This window comes from Delphinus delphis, chromosome 18, assembly GCF_949987515.2.
Source record: "Delphinus delphis chromosome 18, mDelDel1.2, whole genome shotgun sequence".
Classification (NCBI taxonomy): Eukaryota; Metazoa; Chordata; class Mammalia; order Artiodactyla; family Delphinidae; genus Delphinus; species Delphinus delphis.
The window spans coordinates 74,939,974-74,966,854 of NC_082700.1; the positions used below are offsets into that span (position 1 = coordinate 74,939,974).

The 26,881-nt window shown below is 42.4% G+C and overlaps 1 protein-coding gene across 7 annotated transcripts in view; it reads left to right on the top strand.

Moving 5' to 3' along the window:
• MYO16 (myosin XVI) overlaps positions 1-26,881 on the top strand; it is a 530,294-nt gene that overhangs the window by 288,238 nt on the left and 215,175 nt on the right. For all 7 annotated transcript variants that reach the window (XM_059995825.1, XM_059995821.1, XM_059995826.1 and 4 more), the window contains 2 exons: positions 227-344; positions 10,598-10,745. In XM_059995825.1, the coding sequence (XP_059851808.1) occupies positions 227-344; positions 10,598-10,745 (266 nt within the window). The remainder of the gene's footprint in view (positions 1-226; positions 345-10,597; positions 10,746-26,881) is intronic.

The window sequence follows — 26,881 nt, forward strand, 5'->3', positions numbered from 1 at the left end:
CCTGTTACTGTTAGCTACCGTTTGAGAGGGAGAATGCTAGCAGTTTGCATTTGAGAAAAGAATGACCTTAAAATTGCAATATGGTGTTGCATGAACAATGGAGAACCTCTTAGCTGAGGGAATATTCCTGTCTCTCTGCTATTATTACCCAATTTTATTTAAACAGATGGGTAACTCAATAAATGTTTCCCTTTAAAAAAAAATAAACGTTTCCCTTTTGCTACAGGTCATGAGCATCTTAGAAGCCTTTGGACATGCCAAGACCACTCTTAATGACCTGTCCAGCTGCTTCATAAAGTATTTTGAACTACAATTCTGTGAGAGGAAAAAACACTTAACTGGAGGTAAGTGTAAAATTAACAAAGGAGATCTCTGGAGCTACCAGAAGGGGGCAGAGAAACACCAAGCACCGTGGCAACAGTGACTGGTGTGTGTGCGTGTGCGTGTGTGTGTGTGTGCGCGCGCGCACCCACATGTGGGTGTATCAGTGTGCACACCCAAGGTGTCAAGTTATGAGTTCTAAAATTATTGTGAATTGAAAAATATTCTGAAATGCAAGGTGAACCTTTCAAGGCAATTTTTGTGTAAACTATATAATATGAAACCAAACCGAAAATAGCTGAAATGAATCACACTTGCTGAACACAGAAACAAACTTAAATATCAAAGTAATGTGTAACTTGATTACATAATTCCTTCTTGCAAGGTACGTTGAAACTTATTTTAAATAAAACTGAATCTATTTAAAAATGATTGAATTAAAACAAATCAAAAAATCAAAATGATCACCCAACTAAACCCAAACTGAACTATTTCTTATTTGATTTAAATATTTAATGTGTACTTCATGAAAACCCCTTATTTGAAATTCAACTAGTTTAGAATTTACTTGGGATTTTACATCTTTCAAATCAAAACGGATTATCCATGCAAATTAATAACATGACTATAACTGTAGTTAGAATGCCTGAATCTACTTGGAGGAATAGAGTCTTTTCAAAAGTTTTGTAACAGCTGTTAGCACACAAACAATTGTAATTATCTTTGAAAGAGATCAGTTTTATTTGGTGTTTCAAGTTACACTATCTTCCCTTCAGGAAACAAAAGTCACTTTTGACCATAGTTTAGAAACAAATAACCTGTATTTTGCAGTGAGGTATGTCCAAATCCCATTAGTACTAAATGAAATTTGGTAAAAAATATGCATAAGGAGAGTCAGAAAAGATAATTTTAGATGTTGATGTTAGAGGCTTAAATTCTGCAATAGGAAGGCTGTTTTGTTTTGTTTCTCACTCCATGGCTAAGAGCTCTGTTTGAAGATCTACCATTTTAGGAAAACCTCAGAGGAGAAATGTCTTGAGCCTCAAACTCTGGTTTTCACATCTTTGTTTGTAACACCCCAGTGAGACTATGCCTCCAAGTGGAGGGCACAGCCTGGCCACCTCATTTTGTGAGCATGATTTCCCCTGAGCTTTCCGGCACCAAGGGTTGGAGCCATAGCAGCTGGGAGATTCGGGGGTTCTGAAGGTTGCACGTCCGAGCCCCTTGCTACTCCAGGGGGACCCGAAGATAACTAAGGACACTGTGTAATCTGGGAGCTTGTTAGAAATGCAACCTCCTATGCCCCACTGCAGACCTCAGGATTGGGACTTGAACAGTTCCTGGCAATTCCCTGGTGATTCAGACAAACGCTGAAGTTTGAGAGGGACGGTTCTAGCCCAACCCAAGTGAAGCCGGCTGCTACGGCTTATGCACAGTTGGCTCTGAGGAGATACAGCGTGTTCTTTTATGGAAAAGATGGAATAATTTTATTCATTTATTTTTTTGTGGTTGTAAAGTTTATACTTATTTTTTTAACCTTTTATTTTATATTGGTATGCAGTTGATTAACAACTCTGTAACAACCCAATAGAGAAAAGAATTTGAAAAAGAATAGATACATGTATATGTATAACTGAATCGCTTTGCTGTACACCTGACACTGATACAGCTTGTTCTTGATTCAATAGTCCCTTTACCAAGGCGAAGATAAGTGGCTTCTGACGGTCTTATCCATTCCTAATTTTGTTTACTTTCTCTTCTGGATAGAATTTAACATGTCCTCCTCAGGAGCGTTAATTTAGAAGATAATTGTACACTGCGTAAAAGCAGGAGGTGACGGCTTACTTGTGGAGCTTCTGTTAATCAGGCAGCCCCACGGAGCTCCAGCATAATCAGACCCACAAACTCCTCTCACACAGCCTCTGCAGGCTGCACACTGTGACAGGGTGACAATAAATATTCATTCAGATGAATCTGAGGCACTTCCAGGTCCTGAAACGCCCTCTGGATTGTTAAAGAGCTGTGAGCATCAGTGTGCTGCCCGCCTGGCACATGACTTCATTTTCAGACGAGGTCACGTGCACAGGTATGGGGGCTTGGGGCTTAGCCATATCTTTTTGTGGGACACGATTCACCCCACGACAGAGAATAAGGAGAGATCTATTGTGTCCGTCTTTACTTTTCAAAATTATTCTCAGTCTAAGCAAACGTATCATCATCACCTCCGAAAACAGGCACTGTTAAAACACTTTAAGAAGCTGTACGTCAATGGGATATATCCTTTTCTGAAAGAAAAATTTTAAAAAGTATCAATATAAATTACTTTACATGTTTTTTAAAGACAGCTGAGTCCTTCAAATTAGTCCTGTGTAAAAGCCTTCTGAATTTTAAGTGTTCACTAAAATAGTAAACCAAATTGGACTAAGGTTTTTACACCTCAAATTAGGTAAAATATATGTAGGTTACAGGTTGATTTCATGCTTCATGGTAGTCTAGATTTTCTTAAATTATCAACGTGTAAAATAGTTGTAAGGAGTTTATTGTACAGGGAATGTTATATTACTACTTTTAAGGTTGATAGATGCTGTATATTTCCTTTATCGACATTATTGCTTATACTTTTATAATTTAATGCCAACTCCTTGATCAGGGATGCAACCACCAATTGTAACAAAGAAAATACAAGTCTCAGTTTTATGAAACATCAGCTACAGAAAGTCAGGATTGTTTCTTATTTTGAAGAAAGTTTAGTTAATAAAGAACATTCTAACCTAGGCTTTCGGTCCAGGGTTTTTTCCCATCTGATTACTCATTTAACAGTGTAATCTTTCTAAGTTCCCCAAGCCCCTGTTTCTAATGTGCTCCCCTGATTCCAGCTCTGTTGACTGTAGACCAAGTCGCCCCCCTTCTTTCTTCCCCCGCACTTGTCAAAATCTGAAAGCGCCCTTTCCCATTGGTCTGGTTGTTGTCTGTGACTCCTCTTAGGATACAGGTTTGCTGATGGCAGAGCGCTTGTCTGTCTGGGCGCACAGTAGGCCTGCGTTCCGTATCTGTTGGATTACAGACTGAGGAGTGGCACTGGGGAGCGATCACAGCGGAGCAGCCATCGTTCAGTTCAGGGAGGGGGCTGTGTAAACGCCTCGGGAACTCATTCATGCCAGCAAAGAACACCTATTATCGAGAGTCTCCAATAGTCAAGGAAAGTTATCAGCATTTAACTCTGGATCATTTTGTGTAAATAGAGCCGATTCTCTTCATACTGAGAGTTTGTGTGTGCTAAGGGTAGAACCATTATCTGCTTCCTGAGTGTGGAGACTGGCAAAACAAACGTGCTGAAGGGTCTACAAAGGTAGGAGGACCCAGAACCCATGTGTGGGAAGGGAAGAATAATTGGCTCCTTGTCTTTTCTGTGTCTTGAAGACACCCAGGCTTATTGAAGTGGAAATTGAAATTTACTAACAGTCAGAGATGTTTCCCAATAAATATGCCAAGCCTGTGTTATCTACTTGGGAAAGTTAAAACTTAGAGTGAACACAAAGAGATGGAAAATATATTAAGATGTTGGCATTTCATTTTTTCAAACCTTAATTTTAAATAGACAAACAAATAAATAGTTTTCATCTTCATTGATGTCATCGTCAACTATCCTTAGTATTATACTCTCGGTTCTTTGAAAAGTTTCAGAATGGCCATCATCAAAAAGTCTATAAATAATAAATGCTGGAGAGGGTGCAGAGAAAAGAGAACCCTCCTGCACTGTTGGTGGGAATGTAAATTGATACAGCCACTATGGAGAACAGTGTGGAGGTTCCTTAAAACCTAAAAATAGAATTAACATATGATCAAGCAATCCCACTCCTGGGTATGAATCCAGAAAAAAACATTGTTCAAAAGGATACATGCACCCCAATGTTCATTGCAGCACTGTTTACAATAGCCAAGACATGGAAGCAACCTAAATGTTCATAGACAGATGAATGGATAGAGAAGATGTGGTATATATACAATGGAATATTACTCAGCCATAAAAAAAGAAACAATGCCATTTGCAGCAACATGGATGGACCTAGAGATGATCATACTAAGTGAAGTAAGTCAGACAGAGAAAGACAAATGTCATGATATCCCTTATATGTGAAACCTAAAAAAAATGATACAAATGAACTTATATACAAAGCAGAAATAGACCCACAGACATAAAAAACAAACATGGTTATCAAAGGGGAAGGGGGTGGATAAATTAGGAGTTTGGGATTATCATATACACACTACTGTATATAAAATAGATAACCAACAAGGACCTACTGTATAGCACATGGAATTATACTCAATATTTTGTAGTAACCTGTAATAGAAAAGAATCAGAAAAAGAATATATATACATATATATATACAAAACTGAATCACTCTGCTGTACACCTGAAACTAACACAACATTGTAAACCAACTATACTTCAATTAAAAAAAAAGTGTCTGGGAATTCCCCGGCAGTCCGGTGGTCAGGACTCAACGCTTTCACTGCCGAGGGCCTGGGTTTGATCCCTGGTTGGGGAAGTATGATCCCACAAGCCATGCGACGTGGTCAAAAAATAATTTTTTTTTATGTGAAAAAAATGAAATAAATTAAAAAGAATATTTCAGCGTGCTTTAATTGATCACATCTCCTTTGAAGAACAGCATCTTTTAGTGCAAGCAGCCTGGGCTTTGGAGATAAGCCAGTTGGATTTAAATGTGAAAAGGCCTGCAGCAGGATTTAAATGAGGCAAAGTTGGAAAAACACCTAGCACAGTGCCTGGTACACAGTAGGTACTTTAAACGGTGATTCCTCCTCTTGGGATCCGGGAAGCCTGGGATCTTTGTTTCTTTTTGTCCCCACTAACGGATGGGGAAAGTGAAGTTGAGAGGGACATGGAGATGCCAGTATCAGATTCAGGACCAGGGACCGTACTTTGGGCTCCTGATTGAGGCACCGTTTCACCTGTAACGCCCCCGGCATTACTGATCCTGGAGAGTGAAGTCAAAAGTAGTGCCTGGGGGTGAAAGAGAGACTCTTTGGCTGCAGTAATTAATCAGAAGTGTGCTGTTGGTGATTGCTGGTTGAAGGCATAATGGGCGTTTCTGGGAAGAGATCTTATTAGTCATATACTGATGACCACTTGGGTGGGCAGAGTGAGAGTGGGTGCTGGAAGTTTCTGGAAGCTAGTGGAAGGGCAGCTGGAGCACTTGACCTTCTTGAAGGAGAGGGAGGTTTCTGTCTTCCACCTCCTTTCGTCTTGAACGAAAATGGGTATAGCTCTATACAATCCTTTCACTGCATATTATGTTACATATAATCTGCAAACATATATATTTTTTCAGTAGCGAAACTTTTTGGAAGACCTGCTCACATAGATTTCTGGAAAGATGGAGGATCACAGGTATACTTCCAGTCAAGAATATTTCTGACATAAAGTATTTTTTTAAAGGTACACGTCTTCAGAAATCAAGAAATTCGTAGAAACTTTCTGTGCATGGACACTTGCATGAATGAGTCAGAAACACTTTTAACTTCAAAACCTATCACTTTCCTTCCATTATTCCAGTTTCATTTTAAACACAACAGAAAGGCCTGCATTTTCCCCATTCAGAAGAATATTAGAGTCTCCCAGAAATTTGAACTTTTGGTGGTTCTGAATTTTTGGTGGTTTTCTTCCATCCAAAATCTCCTTAAAGATGGACTTCTTAAAAAAAATCCTACTGATCAGAAATTCTTCTAATCCACAGCAATTTTATTCACTGCTGGAGATGAGCTAACTAGGATGATACTGGTTTTGAACGATGAAAGGCATTGAAGTCACTCTATGATGTGGAATTTGATTCGTTCTGAATATACTGCTTTAAATTAAGCTTGCGTGTTGGCTTGACAAGTGGGCATAAGGTCAGTCTTTTCTCCGAGTATAGAAGCTTGATGGTCAGAAGGTCACCACTTGGCCCTCCATTTTCACCTGATATTCCGTTAGTTGGTGACCAGAAAATAACAGTGGGGACAGCTATGACAGTTTATTTCCTATGGGTACAGATGTTTAGAAATATTCTCTTGAGCAGTTAATTACTTCAGGGTTAATATTATCCATAACAAATGGAACATGTTTTCAGCATTTTGCTTAAGAAGGAAAAAGTAGGAAAGAAAATTAAGACCTCAATTTGAAATTACCTCCTGATTAAATACTCATGGAGAAATGGACAAGAAACCACACCACCTCATTCTAATTTTGCCATCACCTTCGGGCTTTAATGCCACTAATTGAAGGGGTATTTTGAAAGAGTCCTTCTTTATGCACTTCTGATAATTTCTCTAGAAGGTGTCTAATGAGATAGCTTTTCTTAATAAGGTTTATTAATTTTGAGATTTTTTTAAGCACTGATCACCATTCTGACTGACTAAATTGACCACTTACAAAATTTATAGGAATAAAGCACTGCGATAGTCGTTCCATTTGTTCAAGTAGATTTGCTATGTAAAAGCCAAATTGGGAGACCTCACATTTTTTGCTTTCAGAGGCTGGACTCCGGAATAATTAACAGTAGACTCATTACACAAAATTTGGTTTATAGTTCAAATGGAGGGAAAAATTAAATTCATTTTCCTTCCTAAAACTGCTATTTTTTTGATCCCCAAAATTATCGACCATGAGTTCTTACTTCAAAGTGGAAAACTATAGTAATTCACAGTTGCATTTAAAATTCACGTACAGAACTGTTTGCTGACCATTCATAGTGATAAGAGTAAACCTAAGCTCAAATACAAAGAATACTCCAGAAACAGTAGGATTTTCAGCATGCCAAATATATGGTCCTCAGTTCTGATTAACATTAGGTTCTGAATTTCCAGTCCTATCTCTGAAGCAAAACTGGGATTGTGATTCCCAAATTGCATACTTCCGTCATTTCTCACGTACTATGAACGAAATTTCAACATGTATTTACGATGTGGGTTATTTTTTCTTTTGTAATGTTTAAAGGCAGAGGAGCAAATAGTGCATCCTTGATATGAGTCCTCCTAATACGTGTGAGGTCACAATAAACCAGGAAGGTGACTGGACACTATTCACATTGTGCCGGCATTACTTATTTCCTCCCTGACTAGAATGTAAACTTTATTGTTGAAGGACCAGTGTCATCATCTATCACTGCACTACAAACCACGATTTAGCTCCCTCTTTTAATTCCAGTATATTAGGTCTTGAAAGCTTAGTACCATTCTGTATATTAAATTGTATCTTCATGAATTCACATAGTATTTGCCTTTGCTGCAGTGAGTTTCTTCCAGTGTTTCCAGCAGTGAGAGACCATTGTCTGTATCTCTTGTCCTAATAGTGCAGCTATAAAAACCTTCTGAGCTGTTTGACAGTAATACTTGCTAACGTCTACAGCAGAGCATTTAAAATCAATGTCTACTGATATATACCCGAGCAATATGTACCTGCAAATTTTGAGACATTAATCAAGAAAATTCTAATACTTATTTTGGTGGCTTTGTTATAGGCAAGGACATGTCTTGTTTCAGATTATATTTGTGCACAAAAGTATACGTTGGGTCAGGAACAAGGTAAGAATGTCCCCTCTCACCACTCTCTTTCAACATCATACTGGAAATCCTAGCTAATGTAATAAGAAAAAGAAAAAACAAAGGTACACATATTGGGAAGGAAGAAATCAAGCTGTCTTTGTTGATCTGATTTTAGAAATCCAAAAGAATCATCATCAACAGCAACAACAACAAAAAACTCCTGGAACTAATTAGTGATTGTAGCAAAGTTTCAGGGTATAAGGTTAATATACAAAAGTCAATCGCTTTCCTATATATCATCAATGAACAACTGGAATTTGAAATTAAAAACAGCACCATTTCCATTAGCACCAAAACAAAAATACTTAAGTATAAATTTAGCAACATATGCACATGATCCTCATAAGGAAAACTACAAAACATTGATGAAAGAAAGCAAAGAAGATCTGAATGGTGAGACACTCAATGTTCAACGGATAGGAAGGCCATGAAGACTCAGTATTGTTAAGATGTCCGTTCTTCCCAATTTGATCTATAGATTCAGTACAATTCCAATAAAAATCCCTGAGTTACTTTATGGATATCGACAGGAGGTTTGTATGGAGAGTTAAAAGTTCCAGAAGAGCCAGCACAACACTGAAAAAGAAGAACAACATTGGAGGACTGGCCCTACCCAACTTTAAGACTTACTGTAAAGCTACAGTAATCAAGACAGTGATTCAGTAGCACTGGTGAAAAAATAGACAAATAGGTCAATGGAACACCAATAGAGAGCCCAGAAATAGACCCACATAAACGTAGTCAACTAATCATTGACTAAGGAGCAAAGGCAATTCAATAAAGGATAGTCTTTTCCACTGATTTTGCTGTCAAAACAGAACATCCACAGGCAAAGAAACCCATGCATGTAGCATGAAGATATCACGAAAAATAGCTCAGTTAGATCATAAATCTAAATGTAAAAACAAAACTGTAAAACTTTTAAAAGAGAATAGAGGAGAAATTTTACGTGACTGTGGGTTTGGCAATGACTTTTTTTAAAAAAATAAATTTATTTATTTTATTCTTGGCTGCGTTGGGTCTTCGTTGCTGCGCGCGGGCTTTCTCTAGTTGGGGCGAGCAGGGGCTACTTTTTGTTGTGGTGCGCGGGCTTCTCACTGCGGTGGCTTCTCTTGCTGCGGAGCACGGGCTCTAGGCACGCGGGCTTCAGTAGTTGTGGCTCACGGGCTCTAGAGCACAGGCTCCGTAGTTGTGGCGCACGGGCTTAGTTGCCCCCGTGGCATGTGGGATCTTTCCGGACCAGGGCTCGAACCCCTGTCCCCTGCATTGGCAGGCGGATTCTTAACCACTGCGCCACCAGGGAAGCCCGGCAATAACTTTTCAGGTACAACACTAAAAGCACAATCCATGAAAGGAATAATTGATAATCTAAACTTCATTAAAATTCAAAATTCCTGTTCTGTGAAAGACACTGTGAAGAGAATGAAATGATGAGCCATAGGCTGGGAGAAAATATTTGCAAAAGACGTATTTGATAAAAAATTGTCTAAAATATATGGAGAACTCTTAATATTCAACAGTAAGAAAACAACTCAGTTTTAAACATGGGCAAAATATCTGCACGGACATCTTACCAAAGAAGACAGACAAATGGAAATCAGCACGTGAGAAGATGGTCCACGTTATACGTCATCTAGGAAATGCAGATTAAAGCAAGGATGAAATACCACTGCACGCCTGTTAGAATGGCTAAAATCCAAAACACCAACAGCACCAAGTGCTGGCAAGGATCTGGAGCAACAGGAATTCTGATTTATTGCTTATGGGAATGCAAAATGGTGCAGCCGCTTTGGAAGATAGTTTGGCAGCGTCTTACAAAGCTGATCATAGCCTTGCCATACGATCTGGGAATCACATTCCTTGACATTTACTCAACTGAGTTGAAAACCACATCTGCACGTAATGTAGACATAAATGTTTATAGCAGCTTTATTCATAATTGCAAAAACAGGAAGCAACCAAGGTGTTTTTTAATAGCTGAATGGATAAACAAACTGTAGTATATTCATGCAATGCAATAGTATTCACTAATAAAAAATGGGCTATAAACCCATGAAAAGACCAAAAAGCAACTTTAAATACATATTATTAAGTGAAGGAAACCAATCTGAAAGGGGCACATACTGTGTGATTCCAGCTATATGACGTTCGGGAAAAGGCAAAACTATGGAGACAGTAAAAAGATCATTGGTTACCAGGGGTTGGGGGCGAGGGAGGGGTGAGTAGGTGGTTCACTGATTTTTAGGGCAGACTACTCTGTATGGTACTGTAATGGTGCACACATGACATGCAAATTTCTCAAACCCCATAGAACTGTACAACACCAAGAGCAAATGCCAGTGTAGACTACGGACTTTAGTTAATAATAGTGTATCAATATCGGTTCATTCATTTTAACATATGTACCACTCTAGCGCAAGATGTTAATAATAGTGTAAACAGCGTGTGAGGGAGGGGAGAGAGAGGGTATGTTGGAACTCAGTACTTTCTGCTTAATTTTTCTGGACTTAAAAAATTTCTCTAAAAATAAAGTCTGTTATTTTGTTTTTAAAAGGTCTGTGCTTGGGAAGAAGCTGCATTATTATTTCTTCTGATTAATCTGTGTCAATTTATGGAAATGAAACTCATAATGCCATTTGACAGAATCCCTTTTCTTTCCTTAACCAGCCAGAATTTATACATATATGCTAGAGAAATCCAGACTTGTTTCACAACCTCTCGGCCAGAGCAATTTTCTCATCTTCTCCTTGTTGATGGATGGGTTATCTGCTGAAGAGAAGTATGGACTCCACCTTAACAATTTATATGCCCATCGGTAAGTGATTATACATGTTCAGCCTGGTAGTTCTGCCTTCAAATTGTGGTTGCATTTTAGCGGTCTTAAATTTTCTTCTTATTTTTCAGAGAAGAAATGGTGACTTCTTTTAGGAGAATAGTTGGATATACTATTAGATTAGAACTATCTGTATAACAGGGCTGTTACCGTTTATTGAGTGTTTAGGTGAAGTTTTGTGTATGTGTATTAACTTGTGTTTCTATTTTCCTAGTTTTCAGATCAGAATAAAAAATTAGCGCACATATAAACTTTTATATTCCTTTGCCGTATTTTGGATATAACATTAGCTATGCATTCCTAATTTTCAGTAGTCTTTTGAAATAATGGGACATAATATTTGAGCAATTATGATTCATTAGTAACAGATGAGGTTACATAATGGCTTCAGATGAACAATACACATAAACTGGGGGGCTGATTTTCTGCAATGGAGGAGGAAAGTGTTTGTTAAAATGAGGATGCCTTGGTCACAGGAGGGCCGCGGAGGGGAGAATTCTTAAGACAGTGAGCTGAGGGGTGTCTTTGCAATGTGTGCATGTCCGCCGACTGCCTGATCCGGTGTGTCTTCCCACAAGGACTGGTCCAGATCTGGATAGGATGGGAGCGAGCCAATAAGGAGAGTAAACCCCATTCAGAGGAGAAGTGGGTGAGAGATAGGCAGAGAGGGAGCTGGGTGTGCGGGTCCACACACAGCAGTGAATTCCTGGCAAAGCAGGGAGGAGCTGGACTCTGAGAGAGACGTGGATTTACTTCAGATATCTATTGACACCTGAGTTATTGTTTCCTGATTGTTTGTTATTGGATTCGAGAAGAATGGTGTGAGTGGTCATGATTTTATGAGAACTTTTGTGAGAGAAAATAAAGGATGCTTGGGGAGGTGGATCATGGCCTGAGGACCAATCATGTTGTTTGAGAGTTGAAGGTGGAGAGCTGATTGGACAAGTAGGTGGAGATGTCAAATGCAAGCTGAGAGACGGGGGATTTTCCAGGGGCGATGGGGTCTTAATGGAGTGGAACCCCTAGACCTGTCCGAGAAGGGACAGAACAATATCTGTGGTCGCCATTGTCTGGGTTGGCGGGGGGTGAATGATGTGGGGCGTGGGACCGGGGGAGGGGAATGAATTGGCCGTATTCGAAGTCACTGTTACATGATTAACAGCTCTTATTCAGTTTCTTTGAAAATACTACATCCAGCAGTATAGATACACTTTATCATGTCAAACAGGAGACATGAGGTAAGAAGGCCTCATCAAAATTGTTTTTTATTCAAAGTAAGAGACTATTTGGAGATTTACTGTCCCCCCAAAACAACAGAAATTCAGAAGAAGAAAACACCGATATCAAAGCATGATTGCCCAGACGAAAGTGATTTAAAAATAGAAATTCTAAGCTACCAGAGCATTAGAAATGTTTTTTTTTTTAATCCCTTCATTTCATGAAGGAGAAAATCAAACCCAGAACCATAAGGAGGTCTATACCGAAGTGAATATATTATACAACAGCAGTACTGAGAAACCCCATTACTTGGAATTCATTTTTTGTTTTTCTACATCGCACATCTCTAATGGGAGGAAAAGCCTCAGATTGGGGACCGTGGGGTAGGTGTTCAGGGCAGCCTGTGAGGAAGAAAAGTCTTGGAGTTTTGTGTTCCTGATCTTTCTTATTAGCAAAAGCTCAAAGCTGATAGCAGGCCACTGGCTTCGGTGCGTCCGCGCGTGTGTGTGAGTGCACGTACACGCGTGTGCCCGCGTGCACGTACATGCGTGTGCTTGGCATTGCAGACGCGGAGCCCCTGAAGAACAAAAGGCAACAATCTAATCCAGCATTCAGAGAGACACTTCAACTTCTTGGTCTGTGGCTTGGACCCCTCTTTTGAAGTGTGAGAGCGTGTAGGAGAAAACAAGCATTTCTTTATTGACCTCCATTCCAACATCCGTTTCTCTTTGCAAAAGAGGGTTTGGAATCACTTAGGCTATTTAGAAAGTCAAACGTCAGGGGCTGCTTTGTGAGAAGCTCCGACAGGAAAGAACTCAGAAAAATCATGAATAATTCAAGTCCCTTGAACAAAGAAGTTATTTTATTAAAATGAATTATAAATATCTAATGGGCACAAAACAGCATTCCTCAGTAAAAATGTACACCGCCACTCCAGATTCATAAGCCATGTCCACTGGAACATTTGTACGATGAGAATTCCACAGACAAAATATTCTTTCATGATAAGACAAGCTGTTTTGCAAGTTATAACGCATTGTACATCCCAGTGTTTTTGTGATATATGGATCTTCCAACAGTTACAGTATTCGTGGGTTTTCTCACTTTTACAGTGCTGGTCAGGCTTGAGGAGCTAATATTTGTATGATATTTGAATTTGGGTTGGGGTATCATCTTTGCTTAGTAATTACACATATTAGGTACCACAATTTTGGAAATTGTTTGGCTGGTTTACAATCAGTAGTATAAAGTTGAACTTGTTAGCCTTTTAACCTTTCACAAATTGATGATCCTTCTGAATTTCCTCCTTGAAATCAGTATTCATAGGTAAAGTAGATCACTATGCATATAAAAACATAAACATAAACAATATATAAATAAATCTGTATAAACAGAATATAAATAAATATATAATATTGCTTATATATAAACAATATCATCACACCTACTTATCTGATTTTATTTAAAAGATGTTGATATGTCTATTAAGTAGAACAAATCAGCACCTAGATTACCATCTGGATATTCCTTTGCTTATTCAATACTTATTCCATAATATAGCTTGTCTTGAAATTTTGATGAAGTATGTTGAGTCTTAAAGCAAACGTTACAAAATTTTGCAAGCCTGCCTCCTTCAAATACATCTTTTCTTTATTACTACCAATTCATTACCCACATGAAACATAAAATAGGCATGAAGCAGGAGTTGCGAGCTGAAGGCATATCCAATGTTTATCACGTGTCTTTACATGATTAGAACTCCAGAGAGAAGAAAGTATTGTTGTAACTAACGCTACTGTAATTAAAGCTACAAAAGTGTTTTGTTTTTCTTTTAACTTTGACTCTGTTTTTGGAACTAAAAGTTTTCAAAGTCTCACATGAAAATTTATGCAGGTTTATTTCAGTGTTAAATGCGCCTAAAAATACTTCCTTGTTTGTAAAATTGGAACAGTATCTAGAACAAGCAGATAGCACTCTTGCTTATGGAATAGAAACGGTACAGATATAGACATCAGCTCCTACAGCTTAACTGAACGCAAACAATATTTATAACACTTTGCATAAAATCTTCCTGGACAGATTGTTGAAACAACGGCAACAAGAAAAATGTCTATAGGTCTCAACATTTTGAGCAGCGGCAGTAAGGGTGCATTGGTTGAGAATTCCCACTAGATGGCAAACTCTCCACAAAGTTAGACAGGAGCAAAAAAAAAAAAAACCATCATTAAAGGTTTCTTTTTTATTTATGGTTCTTCCTATGATTTACTTTTTCTTTTTCCTGGCTGTTTGTTTTCCAAGTTTTATCTCAAAAAAAATACTAACATTACATCTGAGCAATAAATGTCATTTATGTTTCTGGGAATTGAGATTTAATGAAAGTTAGAAATAGTCATTAATTGCTTATCTTCAACCTACTTTAAACAGCTTTTATGGATGTAGTCCCAGAACAGTTGGGCTCTGAAATACAAAGAAATTATTCCGAATCTCCCTTCATATTGATTAATGATGGAAATGATTGTGGTGCTACATAAGAACATTCTCAGCAAAGGTCAGATTTTGAATTACAAGCTGAGAGCAAGCGATGTTTGACTCAGTGCATGACCTGTTTCTAACCTTGTGTGTTAGTGAAAGGAAACTCTGACTCACTGAGTACTTGAACTTGTAAGTGCTGCTGGGGTACACCTGTCGCAGTAGATGCTGCAGCAATGAACTCGCAACGAATGTTGTTTTTGCTGAGGCTTTATTATGTGCATTGAACTTCAGTTGAGAAAGACACATAATTTTTAAAAAGGTAAGGGTAAACTTAAGTATTCTTTGAGGATGATCTTGTGATATAATACAAGATTTACTCAGTACACATTTTAGGCATGCATCCTTGAAGGTGCTCCCAAGACAAAGATTTGAGACAGGAGGTATTATATGTTTTTTCTTTTTTAAAAAAATTTTTATTGAAATGTAGTTGATTTACAATATCATGTAGGCTTCAGGTATACAGCACAGCGATTCGGTTATACATGTATATATATTTTTTCACATTCTTTTCCCTTACAGGTTATTACATAATATTGAGTATAGAATTCACAGATATTTTCATTTCACACTACGGTGGTTATAGATATCTCCAAGTGTCATTTACACTCTCACTGCTTTCGATTTACAGTAGTTATGAGGCTTGTGGCTAGGTCTTGTTTTTGTCTGTTTGTTTTTAATTTAATTTTTTTACAGCAGGTTCTTATTATTTATGTTTTATACATATTAGTGTATGTATGCCAATCTGTAATCTATTTCTTACTGATTCTATTATTAATTATTATCTAAATGATAATCACAGTCGTAATGTATGCAACTTACGGAGCGCTTAGCATAGGCCGGTCCCTCTCCTAGTTTTCCCTTGTCTCGGCGAGTCCTCGCCGGTAATTAAGCAGAAGGTGCAGGACCGCGTTCTCATTGGATGGCCCAGGACATGAGGATGGAGAGGCCAACCAGGGGCCCAGTTTGACTCTTGGCCATAACCCTGTATTGTCTCTGCAGCAACGTTGCCTATAAATAACACCAGCTGCCTTTGCACCTTTGCATCAAAGAGATTTGAAAGAAAATGAGAGGGGAAGCACCAGGTCAGCCTGTATGTGTGTTTTTATTTATAGTCGGTTCAGCAAAACTAACTTAGGACATGCTAGAGTCTGTTCCCTCTAACTACCATAAAAAGCAGTTCTGGGTCATTTCTTTATCCAGCAGTAACATAAGAAAAATTCTGAAGTGCATTCATTACGCTAGCTGAAGGTTACATTGACAATATAAAGAGGGTTGGATCACCCCTGCCAATGCGCAGGTAAATTGCACTTGTGAAAAGCCAGCAGGAAGAGGTCAGGGCCCGCGGCTTTCTAACTTCCTTCCATTCGTGAGTTATGTCCACCCAGCAGCGGAGGGGGCAGACGGAGGAGCCGCAGAAGTCAGGCACTGCCCTCGGCCTCTAGCTTGTCCTCAGAACCCTACGGAAGAGCGAAGGGGAGCTGCGGTAACCTGAGTTGTGTTGGTAATAAATACGAAGCACAGATACGTGCTACTTAGCACGTAGCCTTCCTCAAGGCCACTTAGCTGGTAAATGTAGTCAGTGAAAGAGCCTGGTTCCAAACCCAGGTATATGTGGCTTCCAGTTTTCTGTTCATCAGAATTGCTTGATTCCTCGTGTCAGATGCCCAACTCTCACACACTTAAGAACAAAAAAAAAAAAAAAAAGAAAGAAGGAGAAGGACTCAGAGGGTCACGTAACTGGAGAAAAGAGAAGTTATGCTTGGGTGGGATAACTAGACCCAGGAACTCAAGTGCTGCCTCTGTGTCTCTCTGTCTCTGTCTCTCTCTGTGTCTCAGTCTCTGTCTCTCCCTTTCTCTCTCTCTCTGTGTCTGTCTGTCTGTCTCTGTCTCTCTGTGTCTCAATCTCTGTCTTTGTCTCTCTGTGTCTCTCTGTCTCTGTCTCTCCCTCTCTCTCACACACACGTCTTTTTTTGTTGGCTTGTGTTTCTAACATGGGGGAGAATCCAACACAGGCAGCCCTAACCTTCCACATCTCAGGAACCCTGGACAGAAAGCAAAGCTGTCTTTCTCAAAGACGCCACCTTGGCGCCCAGCACAGGCTGGGCCTGTGTCTCGTTTGCACGGCTTCTCATCTGTGTGCCTCTTCAATCCCACCCCTTACACTCAGGGCAGATCAACATTTGATAAATTCCAATTTAACTATAAACTTCCTAGCTCCAAAGTCTTTAATAAATATTGCTTTTCTGTCATATCACGTGAAGTCTCCTGGCCTTGTTGCAAGGCAGCAGAGCTGACCAGGCCTCAAGCAATTTAGGGGAAGGGGCTGTTAACATGTTCTTCGAGGTTCTCTCTATAGTTGCTTAGCCTATAGGAGTGGAGGTGAGTATCAGTCAGGTGAAAACTTAGTTGTTTGCTGATTGAAGAAAAGAAACTTTCAAAAATCCAAAGATCTAATTTTTAATATATATATTTACATATGTATACAAATAAATAAATACACACACACAGACACACACACACACACACACACACACACACATGAATAAAGAACGTATTTTTTCCCCAGAGTTTAGGATGAGGGCAGTTGCGGCTTGTGTAGTGTATCTTGCATAGGTCTGAAAACATGGCAGTGATCGTTTCTCACCTAAAGGAAGACTCATCCGACCTCAGGACCACAAGGCAAGCACTCACTGAAAATGACCTTCACATCTGCTCCCGTGACCTTCCTCCCTCCTTCTCAGTCTCTCTTTGTCTCTCTCCCTTTAAAGTTATTTCCTCTTAGAAATTGCTGTATTGTATTCTACTTTATGAGGAACTGTGTCGAGATGCTAAACAGGCAAGGTGTAGAGAGCAATCCGCGTGTAAATGGGGGCGTGGCTTTCGCAGGCTGCGGAAGCTTGTAGAGGAGACCACAGTCTCCCCAAGTGCTTGTCTGGTGACTCCACTGCCATTTTGGAGAGACTTGTTTCCAGTTCTGTGTGTGTGAATATGTCTCCTTTCCAAACCCTGTGACTGTAGCAGACGGCACCCCGCGCTCGGCTGTGAGGCGTCTCCAGTTCCGTCCGCCCACATCTGCCCTGCGGATGCAGTCGGTGGTGGTCCTTCGTTGGGTCTTCGTTGCTGCGCGCAGGCTTTCTCTAGTTGCGGCGAGCGGGGGATACTTTTCGTTGCAGTGTGCAGACTTCTCATTGCCGTGGCTTCTCTTATTGCGGAGCACGGGCTCTAGGCCCACTGGCTTCAGTAGTTGTGGCACGTGGGCTCAGTAGTTGTGGCACATGGGCTCAGTTGCTCCGCAGCATGTGGGATCTTCCCGGACCAGGGCTTGAACCCGTGTCCCCTGCCTTGGCAGGCGGATTCTTAACCACTGCGCCACCAGGGAAGTCCCAATGACACAGTTTAAACCTGCCTCTTGCCGGCTGGGTAATTTGGGAAAATCGGGCAACCTCTCTCTGCTTCTCTTTGCTCCTCCGTGACAAAGGGCTCACCTCGGAGCACTGCTGTGAGTGAGGACTGCACAGGCTGCCTCGAGTAGGTCCTAGAAGGCGGCATACAAGGAACAGCAAGATCGTTCATATTATTATAGGAGGCTCTTTCCCATCAGAGTCATGTGGGGACAGCTGAAGGGATAATTGTTTGGAAAAAGATGACGAGCTAGTGTCAGAACTTGAGTTCTTGTAGGAGCTCTGGGTCTGGGGAAGGCTTCTTCCAAGCCTGTGTCTCTGCCCCCATGCAGTTGGGCCCAGGGACCTTCCCCAACTTCTGCTGTATGAGTTGGGCTCCGAGTCTGTGGTCACCGTGATGAATTACTTGTTTCAGTTATCAAAACGTAATTGGATCTTTTGATGAAAATCAACACAGCCCTTTTGAAGAGGTGAGGGCGGCTGAGAGTAGGTGTGGGAAGGAGGACGGGGGTGGGGGGTGGGGGGGAACATGGCCGCAGCGGGTGCTGATGGGCTGAGAAATCAGAGGGTCTCCCATCAGCCCCGCGGCCGGGCTTCTCCGACAGAGAGCACCTCGTTACTGTTACTGAGATACCAGGGAAAGTGCAACCCTAGGCAGAACCTGAACACTCCTGGAGAACTTCCTGTTCACATTTTCCCTGTGGCAGAAAATCAATTCAGATGCTTCAAATGCTTTGCCTTTCTGTACCAGCTAGAAGTAGAAAAAAAAAAAAGAGATTTTCTTTAAGTTCAAAACCCTGCGCTTATTTAATCAGAGATGATGATGACCTCAATAAGATTTTGGAACGCACGATTTGTTACCAATAATCTGTCCCCTCAAGTGGATTCGGCTAGTTTGAACCAGATGTGCGTTGTGCGTATTACAGGGTGGGTTCTGAAACTGATAACACGATGTGGATATTTATGTAGAGTCCTACGGTGAAAGGTGTGTGTTTACGTGTGTGTACACAAATCTAAGATTACATTCCACGCTGTGATAAGAAGCAGCATTTTGAAGCTAAGGCTGTTTATTCTTGTAACTCCACAGGGGAATCTGAAAGCGTGTGGGAGGAATAATTAAAATCAAATAACCAACATTTGCTTGTGCTAAGAACTTGATGTTTATCATCTCACTTTATCCACAGCCCAGCCTGACACAAGGCTGAGTGAATCACCCAAGGTCCCATCCTAGGAGCATAAGAGTCTCTCTTAAACACCTCACATTGCTGCCTCTCAAACCCTGATGTCTTGATAACAGATGAAAGATTTTGCAGAAATGTTTGAAAAGGAGCCACAAAAGATCAGGCTACCCGGAGAAAGGCTCTGTGACACCTGAGGGGAGGCTTGGGCCCCGAGGGCACAGATCACAGCTGCTCCTCCGGTCCGGGTACCCGGCAGCCCGCTGGGAGGATGCCAGCTGACCGAAGGATGCAGTTAAATGTGGTCCAGACTGGGGCGAATTCAGACACAGAGAAGAATGAAGAGATACAGGAACTGGTGATAAAGTGAAGACAGGGCAGCTAAATGAGTGTCTAAGGGTGTCCAACTCCGGCGGGATCACCGCACAGGAAGGGGGCTGCTGACTGCTGACGGGGCGGCTGCTGAGGGCTGTGAGGTCTCATTCCCAGTGAGGATGGAGAGGGAAAGAGAAACTGGACCTCTGGCCTGTCTGGCCCCGCCCCGCCTGCCCCAGACCACCACGCCCACTCTCCCTTCCCCCAAGACCCAGGTTTCTCCGGCCTCTGTCTGCAGCCTTTCCTCACCTGCTGCAGTCTCTGGGCCCGCTCTTTCGTGCAGATTCCGAATTCTCAGAATTCAAGCCAAGCAGTTTGGGGTCCTTTGTTTCTTGCTTGTTTGAAGGTTTCTGCCACCCCAGGACTTTGTGTTAACCTCATCGTTAATTAAAATCAGATTTTTATGGACTTCCCTGGTGGCGTAGTGGTTGAGAGTCCACCTTCCGATGCAGGGGACACGGTTTCGTGCCCCGGTCCGGGAAGATCCCACATGCCGTGGAGCGCTGGGCCCGTGAGCCACGGCCGCTGAGCCTGCATGTCTGGAGCCTGTGCTCCGCAACGGGAGAGGCCACAGCAGTGAGAGGCCTGCATACTGCAAAAAAAAAAAAAAAAAAAAAAATCAGATTTTATGGTTACACGAATTACCCTGAGCCACACCTTCCCCACCCAGCAACTGTTTACTCTGATCTCAGAAGCCGGGTGTGAAGCTGTCCGCTGTGTCTGTTCGGACAGTGGGGACAGTGGGGACAGTGGGCTCTCTCATCACTGAACTCTCTCAGCTAGCTGCAGCTTCATCCCAGAACCTCAGAAGAAGCAAAGCCCTTCTCCTGTCCTCCACCACCAGTTTATGGCCTTGGTTGGCTTAAGAGGAATTAGCATATTAAACATTTGCATGCTGGCGCTAATACACAAATCAGATTCTGATATGAAGCTGTATTTGCCCCCCTGGGCACATGGACATCTAATAGAAATCTCCAACTGGACGTGTCCCGTCTGAGCTCCTTATCAGCCCAGCCCCCCGCCCCCAAACCTGCTCCATCCTCCACTGGCAATGCCAGCCTTCTTCTCACAACCACAGGCGACCCATCAGGTGGCCCCGCTTCCCACTCTCCACTGCCGCCACCCCAGGTGTCACCCGCGTGTCTCCTCTGGATGACGGCACAGGTGTCCCTGGTCCCCGTCAGCGACCAGTCCTCAAGGCAACAGCCAGAAGGCTTCTCTGAAGCCCTCCTCTGCCAGCCCTGCAGTTTTTCCTCGTTCCCCTAAGGGTAGGGAGCCAGCAACGGCCTCTGAGGCTCTGTGATCTGGTCCCTCGGCACTGACCTCCCTGGTCTCCCCGAGGCTCTGTGATCTGGTCCCTGGGCACTGACCTCCCTGGTCTCCCCGTGGCTCTGTGATCTGGTCCCTCGGCACTGACCTCCCTGGTCTCCCCGTGGCTCTGTGATCTGGTCCCTCGGCACTGACTTCCCTGGTCTCCCCGAGGCTCTGTGATCTGGTCCCTTGGCACTGACCTCCCTGGTCTCCCCGTGGCTCCCTGCCTGGCCACACCGTGGCCTCCATGTCCCGCTTTGAGCCTTTCCACCCAGCTTTGCTCCCGCTGGCCCCTCTTCCCAGAATGTTCTTCCTCCAGACTCCACCTGGCTCCCTCCTTACGTCTTCAAGGCTTGGCTCACATCTCCCCTTCCCAGCGAGCCCAGCACCCGCAAGCCCTCTTCATGCTCTGCGCGCTTCCCTCCGTAGAACTCAGCACCTTAACACACGCCAGGATTGACTTGTTCAGGGTACCCCCCGTGCCTCGTCTGCCCCCACGGGAATTTACACGCCATGAGGGTGTAGGTGTTCATCTGAGTCATTGACCAGTTGAAAGTGGCTGGAATTGCTCTTGGCACAGAATAGGCTCTGAGTAAGTCCTTGTTAACTGTGGCACACATGAAAGTATCTGTTTAACTAAAGTCACTGAGAATGTCTTATCCCCCCGTTATTGCTTGCGCTCAAGATAAAGAAGGTTTTCAAAATGATGTCATGGCTTTCCTCATTTGGGTTACTATTTACCGTAACCTGGGGCTTTCCAGCACTCATCCTGAGGGTGTTTATTTTCAGACTTTGTATCTGTTCTGACACGGCTGTCTCTTTTGCAGTTTGAACTCTTTCGGTTGCATGAAACTTCTTAGAGAACCTTGGAGGAAGCAAAGAGTTTCTGCTGTCTTCACCGTCAGTTTAGGGCCATAGAGTCAAAACTTGTGTTTAAATATACCCAGTAGTCTCTGAGTTTATAGAGAGAAAAGTTCATTTGGATAGGATGCTGGCTCGTCCATCCGCCCCGCTGGACGCCCCTGCTAAGATGTGCGAGGTGTCCTGAGGGTTTGTAGCACGTAAGTTGAATCGAAGGAGCTGTGAGTGGGTGGGATTGACCCCCCATCGTGGCTTCCTCCAGTCTCACCAGTGGCCCTGTTGGCTGTCCCTCCTTTCCCCGTGTTCCTGCTGCCGCCCTGGGCTTGACTGTCATCCTTTCTCACCTGACATTCTTCAAGTCTTCCCAACACCGACTGGCCCCGTTACCATCCCTGCCCCGCTCTCTTTCGGAAGCAGCAGTCAGATCCCGCCCTTCCCGCATCCCTTAAGACCTCCTAGCGTTTTTCCCTGGAGGACAGAATGGACTGCAGTCTCTTTCCTCCCCCCACCGCGGGGCCTCCAGCCCAGCCTCTGCCCCCTCGTCCCCGGGAGGCACCCGTCTCCGGGAGCAGCTGCGGAGGCCTCGTGGCCGGGCTGAGGGGAGAGTGAGAAGTGGGGGCTGAGGACGGAGAGGTGGACACAGTGCCACTAGAAAGAGAAGCAGAGGTGCCGGCTGAGTCTAAATGTCCGTGGAGACGGGAGAGCAGCACAGCAAGCACCTAGAGACCAAGGGCCACAAGAAGAGAAACAGGACTGGTGTTTCCTAGTGCGGTTTCTGGAGAGAAATAGGAGCAAGACCACAGACGAAGGCTCCCAGGTGGGCTTACCCCAGACAGGCTCTTTCCTCACCTAGAGAACACGCCCTTCACATTGACAGATGCTCTGGACTGTATCCAGTTCATAATCAGGACACCTTTTGAATTTCTGGTGCCAAAAACATTTAGACGTGGGTGAGGGAGATTAAGAGGTACAAGCTTCCAGCTGCAAAATGAATGAGTCACGGTAGGAAATGTGCAACGTGGGGATTATAGTCAATAACTATGTAACGTCTTTGTACGGTGACAGATCACAGCTAGACTTCTCATGGTGATCAGTTTGAAATGTAGAGAAATATCGAATCACTGTGGTGTGTAACAGGAACTAACATAGTGTTGAAGGTCAGTTATACTTCAAAAACAAACAAGCAAACAAACTCAAAAAGAGATCAGATATATGTTTACAGAGGTGAGGGTTTGGGGGAAGGGGAATTAGATGAAGGTGGTCGAAAGGTACAGCCTTCCACTTAAAAGATGAATAAGAGCCAGGGATCTAATGTACATCAGGATGAGTATGATTCACACTGCTCTTTTTATATATAAAGTTCAGAGAGTAAATCCTAAGAGCTCTCATCACAAGAAAACATTTTTTTCTATTTCTTTTATTTTTTAGTTGACGTGATGGAGGTTCACTCCACTTATGGTGATAATCCCCTATGATGTATGTAAGTCAAATCATTGTACTGTACACCTTAAATTTATACAGTGTTGTATGTCAATTATAGTTTTATTGAGAAAACTGGAAGAAAAAATATATTAGAGAAATAATTTATTGCAGATTGTAGCTCTGTCCGGGTTACAGGCACTGTGTTGGAGGCTAAGAATACCAAGACGTAAGGTAACCTGTGACTGAATTTCCAGGGTCCTCCTGTGAAAAAGAACCACAATCAGATGTAGGTGGACTTTAGCCTGTGATATGACAAGTGAGGTTCAGCTGTGGACCTCAGCCGTCATCTGGACAGCACGATGCCCTAGTGATTGGAGGAGCAGGTGTTCCCCAGATAGAGAAGGTCCCAGATGCAGAAATAACAGAACCCAAGGACACTTAGAGGAAATGAGTGTCTTGCCCAAGTACCAGTGATCTTCCTACGTGAGGAAGTAGCAAAGGATGCATTGTATTTGTACTTGAGCATCTCTTTCTCTTACGCCCTCCTCTGCACAACAGCGAGACTGATCTTCCTCAATGAGTGACTTCCCGCATCCCTTGGGGAATGTCGAACCTACCTGTGCTCGACCCTTCCTGGAGATTCTGATGTTATTGGCCTGGGGCATGGCCTGGGCATTGAGAGTCGCCCCCGGGATTCGAATGTGCCCTAAGGAGAGCCATAGTCTTGGGTGAATCAGGACTCTGCAGGTGCCGGCCGTCCAGAGGTCCCTGATGACGCCTAAATAAAAGTCCAGCTTGTGAAATGGACGCACAAATAGGCCCTTCTGATCTGGAAATGTATTTATACTTTACAAGACTTTGGAAATTTCAAAAATTTTCTTTGAAGATGAGGTCAAACCGGGCAGGGCAAATATGCTGCTGTGTGGAATCCAATGAAACAAATGGACTTAATATTTCCCTGGTGCCAGGGCAGGAAAGGGTTGAGCACATCACAGAAATTCAAGGCTACCTGAGTTCTCACACACCCCACAAGGCAGCCTTTCCTGCCTTCTCAGCGATAAGGAAATCAACAAAACTCAGAGGGACCTGAACCCTGGAAAGTCTGAAGCCAGGATGACCTTCAGACCCAGAGTACGACTGCACTCCATGCTGAGCTGTCTCTGACTGCCACCGTCCTTTCCACCAGGCACATCTTCAGTAGAGTGCCAGGCATTGCCCAGGAAGCCCCTCAGTGAGATTTCTAGAACTTTCTCTCGTGTTAGGAATCCCCCAGCCCATCTCTGCTGAGCCCAAGGTTGAAGGCGACACTGCCCATGCTCGCCTTTTGTGTTTCCTCCTCTCCCCAGCCTTCCAGGGAGGATGCCTCGGAAAGAGGGATGGGAGAAGCTTGAAAAAGAGAGGAAGCTAGGATGGATTCCTGAGGCCTTCAGGGAAAGAAGTGAGGAGAGCAGGGGAGCAGCCTGGAGGCGAGTAAGGGTGGGATGATGGGCAAGGTGGCCCATCCAAGTGCCAGACACGTCCTCACACCTCCCATCAGTAAATGCGTTAAGGTAGTTGTTGTTAACAATTACGTGAGATTACACTGTATCCATCATGTTCTAGGTAAATCTTATACAAAATATTACATATAATTATATGTAATAATATGATTACGGATATACCTAATTTCTCATGCTTTATATTTGAGCAGCAATGTGGCACTCATCTAGAAAATCATGTTGCATTGATGTTAACATATAAGAAAAGAATGGCATGATACATGTAAAGAACTGAACACACAAACAATTGAAAGGAGAATGGAGTATAGTTTGTTAGGTAAAAGGAGTGTATGTGGACAGCTTGCATAGGTTAGGTGAGGGACCACACAAACAGCAGTTCTGTAAAATGAAAATTCATAGAGCCTGAAGCTGTACTTTTGAACTGAAATGACCTAAAGTAAAATGACGAGCAGAGATGTATCAGGTAAGCACATGAAAGCTTATACCGAAGTCTGTGCTTTTCATGGAAACACTGTATTTCAGGCATTTATAGTATACTTACTAAAAAATTGAGCACATCTTAGGCCATAAAGTAAAGTTTAATAAATTCCCAAATTCCAAAATTGTACAGGGTTTATAGTCTGTCTACAGTGTAATAAAATTAGAAACAAAATACGGAAGTAAAAGCAAACAAACAAAAGGTCACTAGAAAACTAAATATTGATCATTGGTAATAGAAATAAAGGGTATAACCACTGAGGGAGTGACACGAAATAAATAAGAATCCTTTGACGTTGACTCTAAAAGAAATGAAAAATCCAGTGAGATGAGAACCATAGAAGGAATCTAGCTGGTTTCCATCCCAGAAAGAAGCCACGCCCAGGAAGTTCCTAAGCGAGTTCTTTCAGACCTTCGGAGAACAAACAGTTGTTTAAACCATTGCAGAAATGAGCGACTGAAGAAAATTCTTTGTTCCTTTTTCAGAAGGCAGATTATGCAGAAGAGAAGCCCAGAGTTCCAAAACTCACATGAAAAGATGCACATTCTCACGAGTAATCGAGGCAATGGAAACTGAAAGAATAATTAGGTACCATTCCACAATGAAAATATTTGCAACAGTAAGAAAAATCAGATAATACAAAGGATGAGGCATTCTGACACGCTCCCGATGAGAGTTTAGGTTAGTACAGCCACTTCGAAGCACAGTGTTTGGTCAAGTTGGACACGTGTATAACATACAAAGGCAGGTGGGTGTTACTCCACGGGCCGCTCTTGGCAATATCTGGACACATCTTTGGCTGTGACAGCCTGGGGAGGGGGTGCTGCTGGCACCTCGTGAGCAGAGGCAGAGGGAGCTGCAGAACGGCCCCGCCTTCCCCAGGATGGCCACACAGCAGAGAGTCATCAGCTCGCAGAGCTCAGCAGCCCCGAGGTGGAAAAACTCTGCATAGGGAAACCCACGCATGTGCGTAAAAAACACGGACATGGGTCTTCACCGGCACACTTTGCAAAGACGCAAATACACAAGTAGAAAAGAAAAGAAATGATGGGATCTGAGGAAATGAATAAATTAATCAGGCGGTGGTCATGGTAGAGTATTTTAAAATAATATAAATAAATGAACCTAAACTGTATGTAAGAATAGATCTTATAAATCTAAAGTTGAGTTAAAGCAATTTGCTGAATGGTACATATAAATAATATTTATATAATTTTAAATACAATAATATTACATATTTTATAGATACATACATGTATAATTTATTTTTATTTTTATTTATTTATTTTTTTGTGGTACGTGGGCCTCTCACTGCTGTGGCCTCTCCCCGTTGCGGAGCACAGGCTCCGGACGCGCAGGCCCAGCGGCCATGGCTCACGGGCCCAGCTGCTCCGCGGTATGTGGGATCTTCCCGGACCAGGGCACGAACCCGTGTCCCCTGCATCGGCAGGCGGACTCTCAACCACTGTGTCACCAGGGAAGCCCCTATAATTTAATTTAAAAAAAATACACTGAAAAGATAGACACAAAATTGATCATACTGATTTCCTCTGATAAGGAAGGGTGAAATGGACAGATGGGGATGTTAACTTTATCTGTGAAATTTATTGGTAAAAAACAAAGATTTGAACTAAATATGTCACAGTGTTGCTATTTTCACATCGTTGAAGAACGATCCATTGGCTATCTGTATGTTCCACTTTTAAAACTTTTATCAGTGTGAAAATTTTAAAAAGAAATTTAAATCCAGAATATCTATGATAAATATCAAAAGAACTACCGATTAAAGAAACAAATAGAAATTATCTGACTTGTAGATATATAGGCATAAATAAAATATTAG